Genomic DNA, 19,604 nt, shown 5'->3' on the forward strand with positions numbered 1-19,604 from the left:
CTATAATTTATATTAAAGAAATAACATTCCTTAATTGTGTTTTAACAGTTGTTTTGCTTAGATTTTATATTGCAAATTTAGTTTCAAAAGTATTTTGAAATTTTTTCAGCATAAAGAAAAATACAACTACAGTAGGGTTAATATAGCCCTGAAATATCTTTGATTGACAATTATATTATATCGATTTCTGCCTCTATTATTATAAATCACTCAACCTTTCAACCATGCATTTATTCTTATGAACCGTCTGCGTGGTGAGTGCCTTGGTGGACGTCATTTCACTTTAAAAGCCCCTTTCTCACAGATGTGCCTGCAATATACCGGTATGATGCTGGCGTCGTGCCGGTATCGTTACCGGCATATACCCATTCTCATCGGACTATCTGTCACAAGTGACATAAAGTTGTGTATATATTTTGCAAGTCATTCTTACTTTTTCTTTTGTTTTCACTATTTGAACCTTTCTTTTGTTTTAGGAAGCTATTGTGTGAAGCCAGTGGAGCAGAGTATTTGTGTTGCAGAGAAGGATTGTGTGGAGTTTACTGATTGGAGGAGAGGTATAAGAGTTAAGTTAGTGTGTGAGTTGCTGATTGGTGGAGAAGGATAAGGTGGTGATATGTGGATAATTGAGGGAATTTTGAGGTAGATGGAAATTGAGAGGAGACAGAGAAGGAGGGCTATGTTATGTTAAGCCAGAAAGGGATAGGTGAATATTGATATGAGAAACTAAGACGTACAGGAGAAGAAGTAATTGAATTATGGCGATATAGAGCTGAAGCAGAAAGGAAATAAAGTGATATACATGAAGTTAATACATTGTGAGTTGGAGATAATTATGGTGATATAGAGCTGAAGCAGAAAGGAAATAGTTGCAGTTGGGAAGAATTATAATTGATAATACAAGCAGAACGGGAGCAGAGGCGTGGGAGTTGTTTAGTTGCAGAATCGTTTTAACTTTTATCTTTCTAATTTGTTTTTGTGTCAGCGTAGGAGAGAAGGCAAGAAGGAACGATATTGTGGACATTTATTATTGTTTAATTATTCATCTGGTGATATTATTGTATTTGAAAGGGGGGTTTCGGGGATTTATTTAACAATAAGAAGATTGTTGATATTTTGTTTGGAAGGATTGGGGAATTTGGGGAATTGTAAGTGTGTGGGGAATAGGAATACTGTATCATTGTTTGAGAATTGGTTGGGGTTTTTTTTTTGTGGGTTTTTTTGGGGGGGTTTGGATTATAAAAGAAAGAATTGTTTGTCAAAGATTATTATTAAATTTACTTTTTACATTTATATGTGTACAGTTGTGGCTATTTACCGTTGTTCACCGTTGGTTACCAGCAATTACATGTCCGAAAGAGCCGTAATTGCGGCTGTGTGACACTATCGTAACATAAATATAACCGGTATATACCGGCTTTCTGTGAGAAAGGATTCGGGCATATTCGGCCAATAAAAAGTCTCTGACAAAATAATTATTGAGGGCGTCCTTTATTGTTATTATTTTTGTCTAGTGATATATGGCGGCGAATTTTAAGTTACAGATTATTATCTGCCTTTATAGCATATTTATGCAATACATGCTGTGTACAGTGCATATTATATTATACAGGTACAGCAATTAAATAGCCGTCATCGGCAATCTGTAAAACACCTTAGGAGAAATCAGGCTGTACAATTTACAAGGCGACGAAGGGTCAGGCACCAACAAAGAGCTATGGCCTATAGATTATTATGCTACACATTTCTTTTTGTCCAGTTATTTTAAGCAGCTCTCTTATCTCATTATCCCTCCAGTTCGACATTATTATTGTTAATTGAATTGAATCGGCGCCAAAGTGATACACTTGACCGCGCAAGGTGTCAAAGCCTGGAGGGGGAATATAACGGCGTTACGTTCTCACAGAATGCCCGTCTGGCATTGCGGGGAATATCCCTAGTAATATTACTAGGTCTAAAGCAGGTCATGTCGATGCCGGCATGATGCCAAGACGACCCGTTCTCACAGAAAACCATAACGGCATGGCAATGGTATATTCCCGCAATACTTCCTGGCACACAGCTCTGTGAGAAAGTGGCTTTTGACCCTTCCATTTTTTTCGAAAATCCTGGGACAATTTAAATACAAGACAAAGTATTATCCTGAATGTTACGACCAATATACTATTTAACTAGAGGAATTGCTTGCTGCGTGAGTTATTAAAACCATGGTATTTATTCTAATTTATTATTTTATATTATTATTTTCAATATATTTAAAAAATCAGAAATTACTACATAAAAGTATTATACGTATACTAAAGATTTTAATAAAGATATTATCTTATTACATTGAAGATGATTTTTACAATGACATTGGAAACCGACAGTTACAGGCATGAATTGCATAATATTTGGTTAAATATTCATAACGTTTAACAAATTAATAACACTAATGAACAAAATGTAATAAAGTTGGTATGTGATGATACTGGAGGTAATTAGAAAGGAAGGGCGTTTGTTGTGATGTGTGGTCTTTTGTAAGACGCACACTATGACTTAATTTGCATATTTTCGATATAGAAGATTGAAATATTGTTAGATTATGTGTAGATGTGTGACTTGTTCTATTATTATTATGTATAATTATGCGATAAATATTATTTTATATAAATATTTTTTAAATATTTATTGTTATGATTAAAATATTAATAAAAAGATATTTGTTAGTATAAATTTAAACATATAAAATATAGATATAAGGAAGAAAAACAAAGAGATTATGGAGCGGCTATTCCTGAATATACAATACTAAGTATCGTAAGTATAAATTTATAAATTTTAGGCGATCTTGTCAAGGGTCAAGCGCCTATAGCCTGCCACGTTTCGATATTCAATATTGAACTTGACCTGGAAAACTGCCACCAAGTGGTTGTGCATTGAGAGTGATGGGTTAACATAATCAATTGTTAGGGGTGTATATGAAGATACTTGAGATATTTCAGACAATCACAATTACAGGGCACAGTCGCACAAACAGTATCTCAAATACGTCAAACAACTAGAGTGTTTAATCAATACTCCTACAACTTGTTCTAGGCTAATTTTACGAACACAATGTACCCTAGAGTAATTAGAATTAGTTAGTAGAATTTGTTATTACATTTAAATTAAACTTAATTGATTCATTCAGATTCAGATTCATTTTATTTCTTTTCATCTCATTTTAAATGTTTACCAAATCAGAATTAGAAATACTTATTTTATACATAGATTATAGAGGTCACGAACACCTTTTTTTTCGAGTCATTCAACCACCAAGTTAGTTTGTCTGGGTTACAGTTTCACATTAAATATATATATAATAATGTTTATACTTATATCAACTGTCGGTCATTGGAATATTAGTATATTACTTTATATAATTAGTATGGGCCGGCTGTATTTCTTTCTGTTAGTCTAATTCTATCTTCTACGTAGAGTACAGTATATGATAAATATCACTACATGTTTGTATTTAACATTAACCACCTAACATATTCTATTTAGCATAGACATTTAGTCATAAAACTGTTTACAATAATGTCTTTCAACACACTTTTCCTTGTTGGACTTCATAGGAATAGGCCTACCATCATAAGATTGTCTTGTTAAACTGTGCAGACTCTTGTACTCTGGATTTTGACATTCAATTACAATTTCTCTTCCTTCCTGTACAAATTTCAATATTGAATATAATTAATTAAATCAATGTATGGGGCATACCACGAAGAAGGAGCCGCGTAAGATGACTAAATCAATCAAAATCATGTACACCGCCGTAAAACACACTTTTCTATTACTGTTTTGTTATTGTTATTAGTTTTAGCTACCTACGGCACGTCAGCCATACATACGGTATTCTTTACCTTAAGTTTTGACACTGCGAGTACGCCTTCATTATTTGAGGCGTTAGTAGCACGTCTGCGGCCGTCGCCAATGTCATCAAAAGATGCTACCTGTAGTCCTTGGTACTGATGATTTTTGCATTTGAATTCTATTTCTTCTTTTTCCTAAACCAATAAATAAAAATAAGATTAGTTAAAATAGGTGTTTCTGATTGTCTTGGATGGCCTAGTAATTCCCAGTAACACTTTAATAGTGGCGTAAGCAAGAATTTTATATGTTTACCTCTACTTTTGCAATGCATACTACTTTATTAGATGTAGGCTTGACATATCCCTCATCATCTATGGCGACATCAGAGCTTGCTGAAACTTGGAGTCCTTGGTACTGATGGTGTTGACGTTCGATTTCTTCTACTTCTCTCTGTTAAACAATAGATGGTGTCAAAGAACAGGAAGGTGTTTGTAAGTAAACTTGTAGTCCTATTGTTTATTTAGCTTTGAAATTACCTTTTTTACAATCACTACTAGAGGGTGAGCTCGCTTCACTCGCTCCCCCTCTAGGAAGTGTAGACGATGGTTCTCGGAATGATAATGACTCGGGTAAAAAGGTTTTAGAAGGACGTTCTCCTTGTACGTTTTCTGCCATTACGTTTTTCAACCATTATTGAAAATGCTTGACATTCGTAAAACTAACCCTACTCTGTTTCACAGTGTCTTAGATGATTAATAACATCATTAAAGTATAGTGTTTATTGTTTGGTAGGGCCCTTATAGGGCGGAGGTGGGGAGGCGGAGTTCATTTGAGGGAGGTGCTTATTAGAGGGATATAATTTTTTTGTTTTAATAATATGGTAACATTTATAATCAAATAAAATCCTCTAATAGATTTTAAAAGTGGTAAAAAAGAATAACAAATGCTTGGTAAATTGTAGATAACAGTGCGATGAATTCTACTACAAATAGTATAATCGTGTTATTATAAATATAATACAATATTGTGTGTATAAATGTGGATGGGCGTTTATTAGATAGTTGTGTTGGTGGGATGGGGGGGGGGGGGGGGTTGGATTGTTATTCAAAGTGATGTTTTATTGGGGAGACGTATATTCAAATAAATACCATCATAATAAATACATTATTTAATTTAAACATCTTTGAAACTAACTTCCGCAACAGAATGGGCCGTTTCGGCCCAAGCAAGAAGACGTTTTAGACGTCTTGCAACATGGACAGACATCCCGGTCCTAACGGGACACAATTAGCCTACAGTTAATCCTGCCAGCTTTCGGCTTTCGGGATTTCATTGGGTTTTAGACAAAATGTCTTACCATCAGATCTCCCTATGTAATTTTATAATACTATTCCCCCCAATATATTCCGATTATGGCGTATATTTAATTTGATCATTATTAATTTGCAGTATAATTTTTATTTTTTAACTATACTGTACCTTCACACGCGCGGTCCATTCCGAAAATAAACAAAAATAACGGCCTACTTAGTTGAAACCAGGTTGTTGCAACAGGGAGGTCTAAATAATTTTTTCACCTCCCTGGTTTTGATGTTTGAAAGCTTGTACCAATTTTATATGTAAATCTCTCGCAATTCAGTTTTATTTTATATATACTGCAAAGAGAAATATTGAATAAAAGCAGAATGAATGAATGAATGAATGAACTTTTATTCACTTTGATTTTGATCGCACTTTATTAGAAATCCGTGCATTGTTTAGTTGCCGAAATCTGAATATACTCATTAGAACGTTAAGTTGCTGCAGATTGCTTACTTGTATTCTTATTCTAGGTCTTGCGTTATTTGACGTCTTGGTAACACCAGCCTCCACCGTAGCACCTTTGTTGAGCTCTTTCTAACCAGAATTTGAAGAAAATTACAATGCTTGATATTGTTTAAGACTTTGAAATTTGGAAAGGATATCTTGTATTCGTTTTACCTTAAAAGAATACCGGTAACAATAGTTAACTATCGATAAAAGTCTGTACTATGATTTATTATAAAACTATTAAGTTTCAACGAAAGTCATATCATACAGATAAAGGCCACTTACATAAACATAACGTGTTATTATAAACATCGGGAGAGAGCAAACAGTAATTGCAGTTATTGCTGTAGTTATGATCACAATACCTATTGCATACGAACAACCACCTAGAAAAGTCAATGTTGAAATATACTATCAATACATTAAACTTCTAAAAAAATGATTGCTATATGATTCGTTTGATAATTAAAAAAAAATGCAGTTAAAGGTCAATTCAGCGTTGTACGACGAGCCGTCGCGTCGAGAGAAAATTAAACATGTTTAATGTTCTCCCAACGACCTAAAAACTACGATTGACGTTGTCGGGATTCAACTCAGACAGCACCGACGAGTCAAAACGTTTCGTCGGGCCTCGTCGTACGACGCTGTCTGTGTAAGACTTCATAATACGTGGCTATAAAGTTCATTGGACAAACATAGCCATTTGGTTGAAAAAATTACCTGCGTTACAGTTCTCTAGAATTGCTGTATTAATAATCTTTTCATTCTCTGCATAACACGTGAGACTTGACTTGCATATCCTGTCATTAGTCCTTAAAGCTACTGAATTTTCTCCTTTCTTCACCACTTCTCCATCTTGTAATATCAATACTGATGATAATTTGGGATAGCCCTCTGCTGTACATGTTGCAAAACCATCTTCAGGTTTAAATGTTACAAAGATATCTAGAAAAGCATAAGTAAATCATTATATGAAATGTACAGTTAAGAGTATAAAAAAACAATGTTCCATTCATTATTGTTGTTTTAATTTAAGTTATTTTTATTTAAAAATGACTGATTATTTAAACTAAAACACTTTTACATACGATATATATTCAAATGTTTTTCAACACTTGTTTTAGCATCATCTCCTTTAAACTGATCACTTTCTGCTTTACATGCATATTTTCCAGCATCTTCTTTAGTAGCTGATTTAATCTTAAGAACTGACTCTGTACTGTTACTTGCAATCTCATATCTAGAAGGATTGTCGGTGTTGACTGTCTGTCCATCTTTATACCAAGTAATGCGAGGAATAGGATCACCATCAGGTTTACTACAGGTAAAGGTTATTGGTAGATTTTTAAAGACAACACTAGTCGAGTTATTAAGAAATGGACGATCCAAGTCTGAGAAAAACATAACAAATGCAAACTTTATTTTCACACAGCAATGTATCAAAGAGTTCAAGTACGCTGTTGTACTGTGATTTTATTTAGCTGTATACGTAACTCACAAATATTTTTGATGCAAAATATTTCTCTCAATCGATCAATAACTAAATTGTTAGCCATTCGTTTAATTTACGATAATTAATCAATAGCATATCTAACACAGTGATGTAATAACAAATTGTTTATATTATTATAATATGATGATGATATTATATATTTCTTCATTGACATTATTCACTATGCTATATATTGACGCAATATGGACTATTTTTAGTGAATAAAATAAAAATAGGCGTTCAAATTTAGTCATTTACTCACAATATACAGTTAGAATAGATGGATTTGAGCTTCTAATATTTCCATCTGCTGTGCGTATCTCGCACTGAAATGTTCGATGAGAATCATCCCTTATTGGCTGTGACATCACCAAGTCAGCTTTCCCAGGTTTTATGTTTAATTTAAAACGTCCATTTTGTATCTTCTTATCATTCACAAGGTTAATTGTAGATCTATCTTCATACAGTTCATCCCATTGTATTGAAGGTGGTGCAACAGCAGTAAATTGTGAATAATCACAAGTTATCACCACTTCAGCATCACCCTCCTTTGCTTCCTGGTCAGAAGTTGTCACAGATTGACAATGTGCTTTTGATGGATAAAGAAAAACAAACGTTACAGGCTAAAAGGTAGTGAAGTAAATACTAATTTCTAACCAAATGTTAATAAATTATAAACCTTTTTATTTTGTAGCTACGTCACAAAACAAGTAAGTTGAAGAAGATCTTGAAAAAAACATTACCAAGCATTGTAACATTATTAGAATAAGGATTGAAACATTATTATGGTAAAATCACTGTTTATTATTTGTTTAGTTTCAGTAAAAAAAGTGCATTGTCACCACCAACATCTTGGTTTTCTTATTCTTTAAACTGGTACAAATTTAATAAATATTTACATTACGATTAATACAGCTCACTAGATTACAGATATTGATATATAATGAATTACCGATTAAAGAGAGTGTAAGTAGTGCCAACAATAGCGCCATATCTGAGGGGAAAAATATGGAATTTAGGACTATTAATTATGATCTAACGAAAATTACTGCCCTATCATTGTATTAAGCATTATTCACTAGTATTTCGTTCTATTAATTTTACCATGAGTAGCTTGTTGCATACCATTGTTTTGCAACTATGAATCCCCATCAAGTTCAGCATGATGAATATACAATACATTTTAATAAACGAATAAAAAACTACAGTTTTTTTATCGTCGCCGTCGAACTTCACTATTTTTGTTTGATTTACTTTGCCATTTTCATTACAAAACATTAAAAATAGGAAATACCAACAATAAAAATATCGAAATAAATTACCAAAAGCATCCCTGAATGCTGTTTAATTCCTTCTCGATTTATACGATCTTTCCTCGATCAAATAAAATATTGTAATGTTTGCCCTAATCTAACGTGGTTGTTTTAACTATTTATTTATTTAAATATTGTTTTTAAAAAACTAGGCTACTTACCACTATTATTATGTATAGTAAAATACTGCATGTCGATTTATGAATTATATAAACGTACTATAATTATTATGACGGTGAAACTGCAATTTACAGCCATAGTCTTTATGCTATGTATATTTGTTTATTTCGATCTCGTAAAGAGAAAATGAGTGAGGTAATAAAAGTCAATGCACGCTGAGTTTCGATTAAGTTCGTGCTGCAGACCTTATAGATAAATTTTAATACGAATGTTACTTTTCCAATGTTTAAAATGCTCCTAGCAACGTTAACTTATATTAAATACCTTTTTGTCAAGGGCTTCAATATTGTAGGACAGTGAAGTTTGTGGTACGCCCAGGATACAACCATGGCAACCTACCTCTGTCGAGTTAAACATGACATATATTATTATTAGTATTATTCTTTAGTCACCAACAGCAAATTTTGCTTTCGTTTGCTAATCGAGGGTTTGCCACATACCAGGGAGTTGTTCTAATAATAACAACTCCCTGCACATACTAATAAATACATTGTATACAGTATGAACAATAGCACTGAAATAGCACGCAATACGTAAGAATGAAATTAACATAACAAAGGGCATTTAATAAAACAAAATATGAATGGTCATCAGTGTATGCAACCATACATGATAGCATATAGTTAAAACACGATTGTTGTAGAGATATAAAGACATATTCAACATGTATAACAGTTTATCTAAAACATTTTAATGTATAACGTTGTTCCACTAAGCCGTCTAACTTTATTCATTAACTTTAAAAAGAATGTTAATGGTTTTTACAAGCTTGTAGATATCCATGGTCTCTAAACTACTACTAGCTATAGTATAAACTGACTCATAATAACAAGAGGGGAGCCATGATTCGACGTTTTGATCTTTATTAGATCATGACATCATCATGTAGTAACTATTATTATCGTTTGTCAATTTAGTTATTAATACAGTTTATGATAAAGTTTGTTATAAAGAGGGCAGTACGCTACGGTCATATATTGCTGGATATTACAAAAAGGCTAAAGTCTAATGTTTTCAATTGGTTAATAATGCGTTATAATATATTATCATGAATGTCAATGCCCCTTAATCAAAATGGTCGATAATAAAAGCTCCGAATATGTTGGGCTGACCGTCGAATTTTACAAACTAGTTTGGAAAGATATTGGAAATCTTGTAGTTAATAGCCTAAATGAAGCATATGAGAACGGTGAACTCTCTACTACTAAAAAGAGTTGTTTATCTACCTGATATTTAAAGAAAAGGGCGATCCAAAAGATATAACTAATTTACGTCCCTTATCTCTTCCAAATATCGCTAACTAAACTAACTAAATCACTTGATAAATAATTATCAATGATCAAACTGGTTTTATCAAAGGTCTGTATTGGAGAGAACATTCGAATAATTGTAGACATTCTACGATATAGTGACGGTAATAACAATATCCAAGGTGCTGCCATTTTAGCATAAACAAGCTTTTGACTGCATAAATCATGACAATTGGCTATCTAGTTATTTTAATATAAAATCGTGGATACGGCCGGAGAGGATGCCCTTTAGGCCTAAGTCTTGAAATTCTCTCAATTAAAATCAAGCATCTACCGAAGTTAGATATAATAGAGATATTAAACTACCCTTTTACGGAAGCTAGAATAATTAGCTCTCCTGATGAGAACAATTTATTTCTCAGCAATGACATATCATTCCAAATAGCTTTAAAGTATATAGATAAATTTGCAGTGATCTCGGGAATGAGATTAGATAGAGAAATACAAACTGAAGGTATGTAGATTGGTTGCTAACAACAGGAAATACCAAAAACAAACATATTAACTGGAAAATGAATAGTAAAGTCACTAGGAATTGTCAATTCCTGCCGAAATTATTATCGAGAACTTGAACAATGAAATGAAAAAAAACATAATGAATGCATGGTCTAAAGTGAACAGTGAAAGTGAAATACGTATTATTACATCACTTTGCAAACATGATTTCCTTTAATGATACTTGACATATTAAGCCATGTATTAAAGAAAATGATTGTTCAAAAATGTGAAGGTGGTAATGACATGATCGATAATCATCTACCAAGTTTAATTGCATCGGCTAAAATAAAATAATTGTTGATGATAGTGTTTTGACATGAAAAAATATACGATCTCTTTATTCGGTATAGTTGAAGATTAGTTTAAACCAAGTACGGATTGTGACAAGGACCACAGTATAAATATTTCATCGGAAGTTTTGTATTTATTGATATATAGGCCTACCAGATACCACATGGTGTTATAAACTTTCCTTCTCAATATGTTCTATAAAGAAAAAAAAGTGTATAGTTGATGATTTAACTTCCCTCTCATTTGTGTTGCTATTTTTTAATTATAATCACCTTCCCCTTTTTTGTCACAATTGGTGCTATATTCTGAAACCTGTGTAGTAAATGGTATAAAAGCTATTTATTAATATCAACCAAGGTCCAAATACACATTTTTAATAAGATCTGTAGGAAGTTTGGGATGAAAGATTAAAATGAGAAATGGATGAACTCTAATTACTGTAAGGTCACTTAACAATTTGTGAAAGGTTTTTTCTTACAAATTTTACTGGCACATAGAAATTTAGAATTTTCACTAGGCATTATAATCATCAACAGCACGACAAATAATTCAGACTACATTCAATTCAATTAAAAATTTAAATTCATGCTCACCACAACAGAAAAAGGTATAACGATAAACAAATACTTTTTTAAATTTATTTTGTTTAATATTTTATTTCATCCTCACCCCTATAGTGACCATTAACAGGGTTGAAAGACATAAAATATAATAATTATAATATACATGCAAAAATCAACAAATAACAAGACAACATTTAGATATTACTGACATTAGACAAAACCTTGTGACGGAAACAAGCAAGCGAATCAAGGAAAATATCAACAGAACCATCAACTTTATACAGTGAGTGGTATAACTTAGGCAGATGATTAAGAAAACCATTTTTAGTAATATTTACCCTCCCCCTTGATATAGAAAATAAAGCCGGATTACGCAATTGATATTGTGGAACATAAATAGGAAAGTACACTTCAAAATGACCATGAACAATTGAGTTCATAACGAGAACTTGAACAATAAAATGAAAACAAAAAACCATAACGAATGCATGGTCTAAAAGAACATTGACACTTTGTGGTGAAATACGGATTATTAAATCACTTCGCAAATTCTTGTCACAATTGGTACTAGATTCTGAAACCTGTGTAGTAAATGGCATAAAAGCTGTTTATTGTTATGTTGTGGAACATAAATAGGAAAGTACACTTCAAACTGACCATGAACAATTAAGTTTATAACGAGAACTTGGACAATAAAATGAAAAAAAAAACCATAACGAATGCATGGTCTAAAGGAACATAAATAGGAAAGTACACTTCAAAATGACCATGAACAATTGAGTTCATAGCATTAAAAAGAAAAATCAAATAACTTACGCCTATCCGCTAAATTAATGAGAAAGTCTTTACTAATAAAACCAAATTTACGTGACGTATAAAATCGACAAAACTTATTCTGCACACTTTGTAAGACTGAGCAAGAGAAATAGAGTTGAAAATAACACTGCAGAATTCAAGATTCGACCTAACTAAAGATTTAGCCTTTTTATCATTTTTATTTATGTCTGCAATGTCTCAAGAAATCTATTGCATTTAGAGACTATAAAATCAATATGTTTACAAAAATGTAACGAACTATCTAAAAAAATACCAAGGTCTTTGTGAACAGAGACCCTTTCAAGTAAAATATTATTAATATAAAGTCGATCAAAATAGATGGGTAAAAAACATTGATTTGCATTTAGAGAGACATTGACTGGCATATTCCAAGTGGCACACCAGTCTTCTTGTAACAACAACATATCATTTAAGGTTTGTATAGACTTAAATAATTTAATATCGTCAGAAAACATCAGAACATTACAATGACGAGGAACAAAAGAAAAATCATTGATAAACATAATTTATAGACCCAAAATAGACCCTGAGGTACTCCAAATAAATCTGGAAGCCATTCAGACGTGTTACCGTCACTACAGTGACTCTCTGACAAAATAAAATAAGATCATGATTTAAGCCAAATTTTTATAGTTTGAACAGGAGCAAATTATGTGAGACTCTGTCAAAGGCTTTTGCCCTATTTGTATATACAACTTCGCATTGACCCTTTGCATTTGGTGATAACATTGTAATGCCTTTAATAAAAGAGCATTAAATTTATTAATGTTTATTAAAGTTATCATTCATTTCATTTCATTTCAGGAAATATATTTCTCTTTTCTTTTCCGTGTACAGAGTTTGTGATAAAAAAGTTATAAATAAGATCCTTTTTATACATTCATATCAATAGGGGCCTACTTAAATGTGTGTTAAATATACCATATACATCCAAACCATACCCCTGAATGTTCAAAAGCAGACATAATTATTGATCTCTATTAGGCCTATTCAAAATATTATTGACGTTTGGATGTCATGCGTATGTACAGTATGGCTGCACCTTTTTTGTGTGTACCATTTAAAGTGTAAGGTTAAGTATGGATAACATAAGTATTACCTCCGCGTAGTCGATCGCGTGTGTCTGTACTGTTTGTCTGTTTGTAGGATTACTCAACAAGTTTGCCAGTTACCAAATTGAACCACATATAGATGTAGTCAAGGACCAGGATCACAATCCTGCACCACTTTTTATTATTATTTTCAGACCTGCTAGTGTTAAAAGATAGGAGACAATTTTCAAAAGCGATCTGGTACTGAGAAGTCTTAAGGTAATGTCAAGTTTCATAGTAAAAAAGAAATTACAATATAAAATATTATTAAGAATAAAAAATAATAAATATAAAATAGTAAAAAAAAAGTTCTTATTGCAAATACCCAAATCACACTCTGCACTAAGACAAAACAAAACAATTTGGGGTAAATCATATGTAGGGAAATTATACTTATAATATGCTGCACTGTCCGAGTTCCTCCATCTTTCTAGTTCCAATATTGATCGATCAATACAAACACTTTGAAACGTCCGCTGGTGGCGCCCTACGTAGAAAAAAATCAGAGCCATATATAGTGAGAGTTACGACTTTGCGTTCACGGATTTTAGAAAGTCACGTGGTGTGCACACCGGCCATGTTTGTGTCCAACTATGTCTATGTAGCGTATGGAGTCGAGTCATTTGCTTAAAAAATGTATAACATTCACAAGGCTTTAAATATCGAATTTAATATCAAAACAATCAATTTGTTTAAAGGTTTTTGTTAAGATAATAACGAAATCATAAAGTTACTGCGAACATGATTTTTAAACAACAAAATGTAAAAACAATGCATTACTATAGAGAATCGCTGTACAAACTAAACGCGCACGCGTAGAGCGTGCATGGAGCGCACAACCAGAGCCGTTCCGAAATTGCTATTTTTGTTGTTTTTAATCATGTTCGCAGTAACTTTATAATTTTTTTATTATTTTAACAAAAACCTTTAATCAAATTGAATGTTTTGATATTAAATTCGATAATTAAAGCCTTTTGAACGTTATACATTTTCAAAACAAAAGACTCAACTCCATACGCTACATAGGAATAGTTGGACACAAACATGGCTTCTAATCCATTCGAAGTCGTAACTCTCTCTACATATGGCTCTGAAAAAAACCAGAGCCATATTATATAAAGAGTTACGACATTGAATTATAGTCACGTGATATGCAGATCAATTTGTGTCAAACTTGTCTCCGTTATTGCATGTAAAGTATAGGAGCAAGAAAATACTTTAAACTTGTTCTTATATTTAAAAAAATGTAATTGCACATTTTACGGTGAAATATCGATGTGCACAGCGTACAGAAGTACTTGCGGCAAAGAATATTGCGCGCGCGTGCGCTAGTACATTATAAATTCGATTGATTGATTTTTAACTAAACATCCCATAACTACGTCCTATTAATAACAATTATGTAATATTTTCAATTTATAATGCATACTTTGATGACTAAATAAAATAACAAAGTGTCGTGGATATATTTGTTAATATATTGAATAGGGTATGAACAATATTAAAATAATAAAGGCAAATTATTACAAATTAAATGATGAACGAGTCTCTGAAAGTTTGTGTCAACAGAAACACACAGAGAGCTAGCCATATACTGTATAAAAAGAGGGGTGAATTTGTGTGTTTTTTGTATTGGTTCATGCTTTGATGTATCCTGACTTGCATGTAGGCTCTAGCATTTATTCTTTTGTTATTATAGACACAATATATAAATGTTACCAAATTAATACCATTAATAACATTAATTACTAAAATAAAAACGGAATATAAGCGTTATTTCATAGACAAAAAAAATCTAAAAATAATGCATGAACAATAGGAAAACGCTATACAAAAGAGACGCGCGCGCCCTCAGCGTGCGAATTCTTTGACACAAAAATGGCTTCTAATTTTCAATGTCGTAACTCTTTATATGGCTCTGAAAAAAACAAACAAGGGGAATTCCTCACATAAAATACGCCTACGTATACAACTTGTGGAAGAGTGATGGCATTAAACATTAGACCCACTATACGGCCTACTTTTAGGCCTATTCCTATTAGTAGTAGGCCTGGACCTAGACATAAAGTTAGTAAGCAGTTTTTAATTTGGTTTAAGATTCTCCGCTTTCTTTTTCTGGGCCTAATTTATCTAGTCTAGGCCCCTACACTAACTAGACTAGCTAGGCCCTAGTAGAGAGGCTAGCTAGTGTAGTAGTAGTACTTACTAGTCTAGGTAGGCCTATAGTATAGCAATGTAGGCTAGATATATTATAGGTCCCTACTATAGGCCTAGCTAGATAGGCCCTCCCAGCCTAGCTAGCCTAGTAGTAGTAGGTACTAGCTAGGCTTTTTAGTATAGTAGCTAGCTAGCCTAAGGCTTAGGCTAGCTAGGGTGTAGGCCTAATAAAAAAAGGAAAGATGAAAGTCAAATTATTATGTGAGGCATCGTTTTGCCATCAACAAAAAATGCGAGGCATCATTTTATCATTTCCCAAAAGAAAGTGCGAGGCAGGAAATCAACGAAACTAGGTAATTGAGGAGGGAGACAGTCTGTCCAAGTGCGCTTTCTTTGCGCAGCATTTTACGGAGGCGTGTCAATATTTGTTTTCGTATCTAATTTTAATTTTCAAAAATGGTAGCGCAAAGCAATCGCTACACCTGGATCCTCCCCACCGGAATATTTTGATATAAAATGATAGAGGTTCAATAAGATTGTATTCTTGTATGTTCCCTTTAAAGGACAGCTTGACCGAGGACCATATTTTTACAATGTATTATGGATGTACATATGATTTCAGGACAATCGCAAGATTAAGAATATCGTCGTACAGCCGTCGCCGTAAATTGCTGTGACATCACAGGTGCATAGCAAAATCTACTTAATGAGTCGAGATAAGCAAAAGAAACAATAAAAAAAAATCAACATTTATATTTTTTACAATTTATTTACAAAGTGTGTTTACTAGAAATGTTCGCGATTTGCCAGACTTTGTCAGAAAACTCATGACGTAAATTTTGCGATGCACCTGTGACGTCACAGCAATTTACGGCGACGGCTGTACAACGAGCGCGTGCGACGTTATTCTTGATCTCTCGATTGTCCTGAAATCATATGTACATCCCTAATAGGTTGTTAAAATAAAGTTGTCCTTTAAAGGTCATCTTAATGTCAAATATAATATCAATATTTGAGTAATATTGTTAGAAGTGTGCCAGTTATTCATCACTGAAGACCACAATTTAACTGCTGTTCGAACACACAGGAAGCAAACAATACGCAATGCAATAACATAGCTCGACGGTCATACTTGTTATCAGAGACTTCATAACTTGTTCATTCATTCAACATTTATTTAGAAACAGTTCAAGAAAAACAAAAGCATACATTTACAATGACTTAAATGGTAACATTAAATAAGAACTGTTTCTGGGATCAGAAAAAGAAGTAAAAGAACTTGTCAAATACCAACCCCTAAACAAACAATCAATTATGGCACATTATTTGTATTTGGAAATATATGTTTTTAACAGATTATAAAAATATTTAAGGTTTTTACAGCAAGTAGTTTCTATAGGACCATATACTATAACAAAACATGGAGTCTTGTTTAGCCACATAAACGGTACTTCCAATCCTTTGGTATTTCTAAGATGATAAATGTTACATACTTTATGTTTACAAGACATGTTTGAGAAAGAGATTGGGCAATACATTATTTACATATTTATAAATTATAGAAAAAAATTATATGTTAAGTAGATCATAAATATTTAGAATGTTCAACTTCTTAAATAGGTTCACTATGAGCAATAAAATGAGATAACGAAATAATTCTTACAACTCGTTTCTGTAACTTAGGAATTTTCATGATATTAGTGGTAAAGTCAGCTACCCAGATAGTGTTACAATATTGCAAATAAGGAAGAATATTTAATTAAAATTAATTATATAAATTAAGCAAAATATGAAGAAGTGCTTCAGTTTGTTATAATCCCAATATATTTGGATATTTTATTGCAACTTTACTTTTGATGGCTAGACCAATTTAGATTTTCATGGGTAATTACACCAAAAAAGCAGTCTCAATTTGTGTTCGATGATATTGCCATTAAAGATGTATTGTCCCTTGAAACACAAAAAATGAAAAAAAAAATATTCTAAATTTTAATTAGCCATATCAAAGTAATATTAAAGTTATTCAGTTTAAGTCGAAAATTCGAGCCAAAAACAACAAGTTTAATTAACAGGTAAATTAATTAGATAACTTTTCGTCTGGGAAATCGTCGCAAGCGAAAGTAAACAAAGATTTTAAACCATGAGTATGCATTATGCATGATGCTAATTAGGATTGTTTACAACTCGTCACGGTTGAGAAGGTGTTTCACACAGATCGCAAGGAAGTTTTATGATTATGCATACAGAGTAGCCAAACAAGCGCGTTGCATTATGAGATATGTTTTTATTGAAAACTTTGACTGGAAGTCAAAGTTATTTTTTGAACAAAAAAACATCTGTATTTCGGTTAAATTATTTTTTTTTTTGACTAATTTTTGGTGAAAGTTAATAACTATTATGATACTTCAAAATGACCCACTTTTTTTCGAAATTAAAAAAAAAAAATTGGGGGGGGAATTAGTCAAAGGGACAATACATCTTTTAGATAAATATTTAGATTTTTTAGTTTAAGATTAGACTTTCTATGGTGTTAATTAAATAAAATATAATTGGTTTTAGTAGTATTTATCAAAAGCACAAATCTTTGTTAATTCGCTATTAAAGTTATTATACAAATTAATAATGTTATTATTTAAATATATTAGAGAGTATCATCGACAAATAAAACAACATATAGAGTATCACTAACACTGCGTAAATCATTTATGTATATCAAGAACAGTGACAGACCAAGAACAGATTCCTAATAAGAGCGTTGAAATTAAGAGTAAAAGAGTAACAGCTGCCTAATATGATTGTTCAATTTTCCACGACAGCAGTTTACTACTGTACAGAATATGAAAGCAACATGGAATAATTAGCAGTATGTAGGCATTTCATCTCCAGTTCAGTAAATATCCACAGTACTATACATCTAATAATGTCCATACATGTCCAGTCTCACGCTCATGCTTTTTACCCAACCTCAAGCTGTTTTAAAAGCTTACCTAAGCTACCATTGTCTTAGCTGTTATTGTTCTGTAGCATAGGCTGTGTAGGCTGTTGTGTGCCTATCTGCTTTGTTGTTGTTTGTGCTGCTATGCTGACATTCTTTAGCCTAGCTAGGAATGTGTACTCTTCACCATTTATTTATTTATTTGGTTCAATGTACAACTACACATCAAAAGTATTACACAGCATATCTAGCTGTTCGAAATCTATCCGATTGGATTCATCTACTTGGAGTTACATATGTAGGCTTGGACTAAACATTAAAAAACGAACGAGACGGGGATGCCGTGGCGGCGCATCAAAGCGGAGAAAGCAAAACATATTATTTTTTCAAGAATCCATCCCAAATCCAAGCAGTGCACAAACTGGAATTTCTTTTTGTTTACTTAATGCAAGATCAATTTGTGATCCGAATCAAACCGGAAAATCCACTTCAATATTTGAGCACATTATAGATAACGATTTGGACATTTTTGCGTTAACTGAGACATGGTTGCGTGATGATGACTCAATTTCTGCTGGCTGCATAACTCCAGATGGTTACATGTTTAACCATGTTCCTAGAACATATGGTCGTCATGGGGGAGTCGCCCTCATGTACAAAGCTGGTCTAAAAACACGCTCTCTGGACTTACCTGACTGTAGTACTTTTGAATCGTTGGGAATTCAATTTAGTAACAGAATTCGAATCATAGTTATATATCGTCCTCCACCTAGCAAGAAAAATGGTTTCACCGTCTCACACTTCTTCAATGAGTTCTCTAACATGCTTGATACCATTGCATTAGTACATTCCGACTTGCTCATTGCCGGGGATTTCAACTTTCACCTTGACAAATCCAAGAATAGGGAGGTTATGCAGTTTATGAGCCTTCTTAAAGTTTATGATCTTACTCAACATGTTAAGCAACCAACCCATGAGGCAGGTCATACTCTTGACCTGCTTATTACCAAATCAACTGACACTTTTCTAGCTGATGTAAATGTGGGCATCCCACATATATCTGACCACTCAGCCGTACATTGTAAGTTACAGTTAAATAAACCGCCGCCAACTCAGAAAATAGTTTCTAGTCGTAACTACAAGAATCTCTGTGCTGACTCTGTTGTCAGCGAGTTACTACCACTAACACTGATTGTATCTCTTCCATGTAACATTGATGATGCTATATGTATGTACAACTCTACATTGCGTTCAATCATTGATAAACTTGCTCCAACTAAGTCACGTCTGG

At 32.8% G+C, this 19,604-nt stretch overlaps 3 protein-coding genes and 1 long non-coding RNA gene across 4 annotated transcripts in view; 2 read left to right on the forward strand and 2 right to left on the reverse strand.

The window, feature by feature from the left end:
• Window positions 1-19,604, forward strand: part of LOC144849891 (uncharacterized) — a 66,414-nt gene that overhangs the window by 8,774 nt on the left and 38,036 nt on the right. The window lies entirely within an intron of this gene.
• LOC144850357 (uncharacterized) lies at window positions 4,155-5,948 on the reverse strand. The gene is made up of 3 exons (XR_013614080.1): window positions 5,932-5,948; window positions 5,653-5,817; window positions 4,155-4,287 (listed from the first exon to the last, which is right to left on the reverse strand). It is a non-coding gene; the product is annotated as an uncharacterized LOC144850357 (long non-coding RNA).
• On the reverse strand, window positions 7,393-8,920 carry LOC144850447 (uncharacterized). Its single transcript, XM_078707728.1, has 3 exons — window positions 8,896-8,920; window positions 8,091-8,132; window positions 7,393-7,727 (listed from the first exon to the last, which is right to left on the reverse strand). The coding sequence occupies exons 2-3, from the start codon at window positions 8,128-8,130 to the stop codon at window positions 7,393-7,395; spliced, it is 375 nt and encodes a 124-aa protein (XP_078563854.1). The 5' UTR covers window positions 8,131-8,132; window positions 8,896-8,920.
• The window catches only part of LOC144849885 (uncharacterized), a 78,527-nt gene continuing 74,123 nt past the window's right edge, over window positions 15,201-19,604 (forward strand). Inside the window, exon 1 of the mRNA XM_078706985.1 lies at window positions 15,201-15,288. Within this exon, the coding sequence (XP_078563111.1) occupies window positions 15,208-15,288 (81 nt within the window). The 5' untranslated portion in view covers window positions 15,201-15,207. The remainder of the gene's footprint in view (window positions 15,289-19,604) is intronic.

The sequence above is a fragment of the Antedon bifida genome, chromosome 8 (assembly GCF_963402885.1).
Source record: "Antedon bifida chromosome 8, ecAntBifi1.1, whole genome shotgun sequence".
NCBI lineage: Eukaryota > Metazoa > Echinodermata > Crinoidea > Comatulida > Antedonidae > Antedon > Antedon bifida.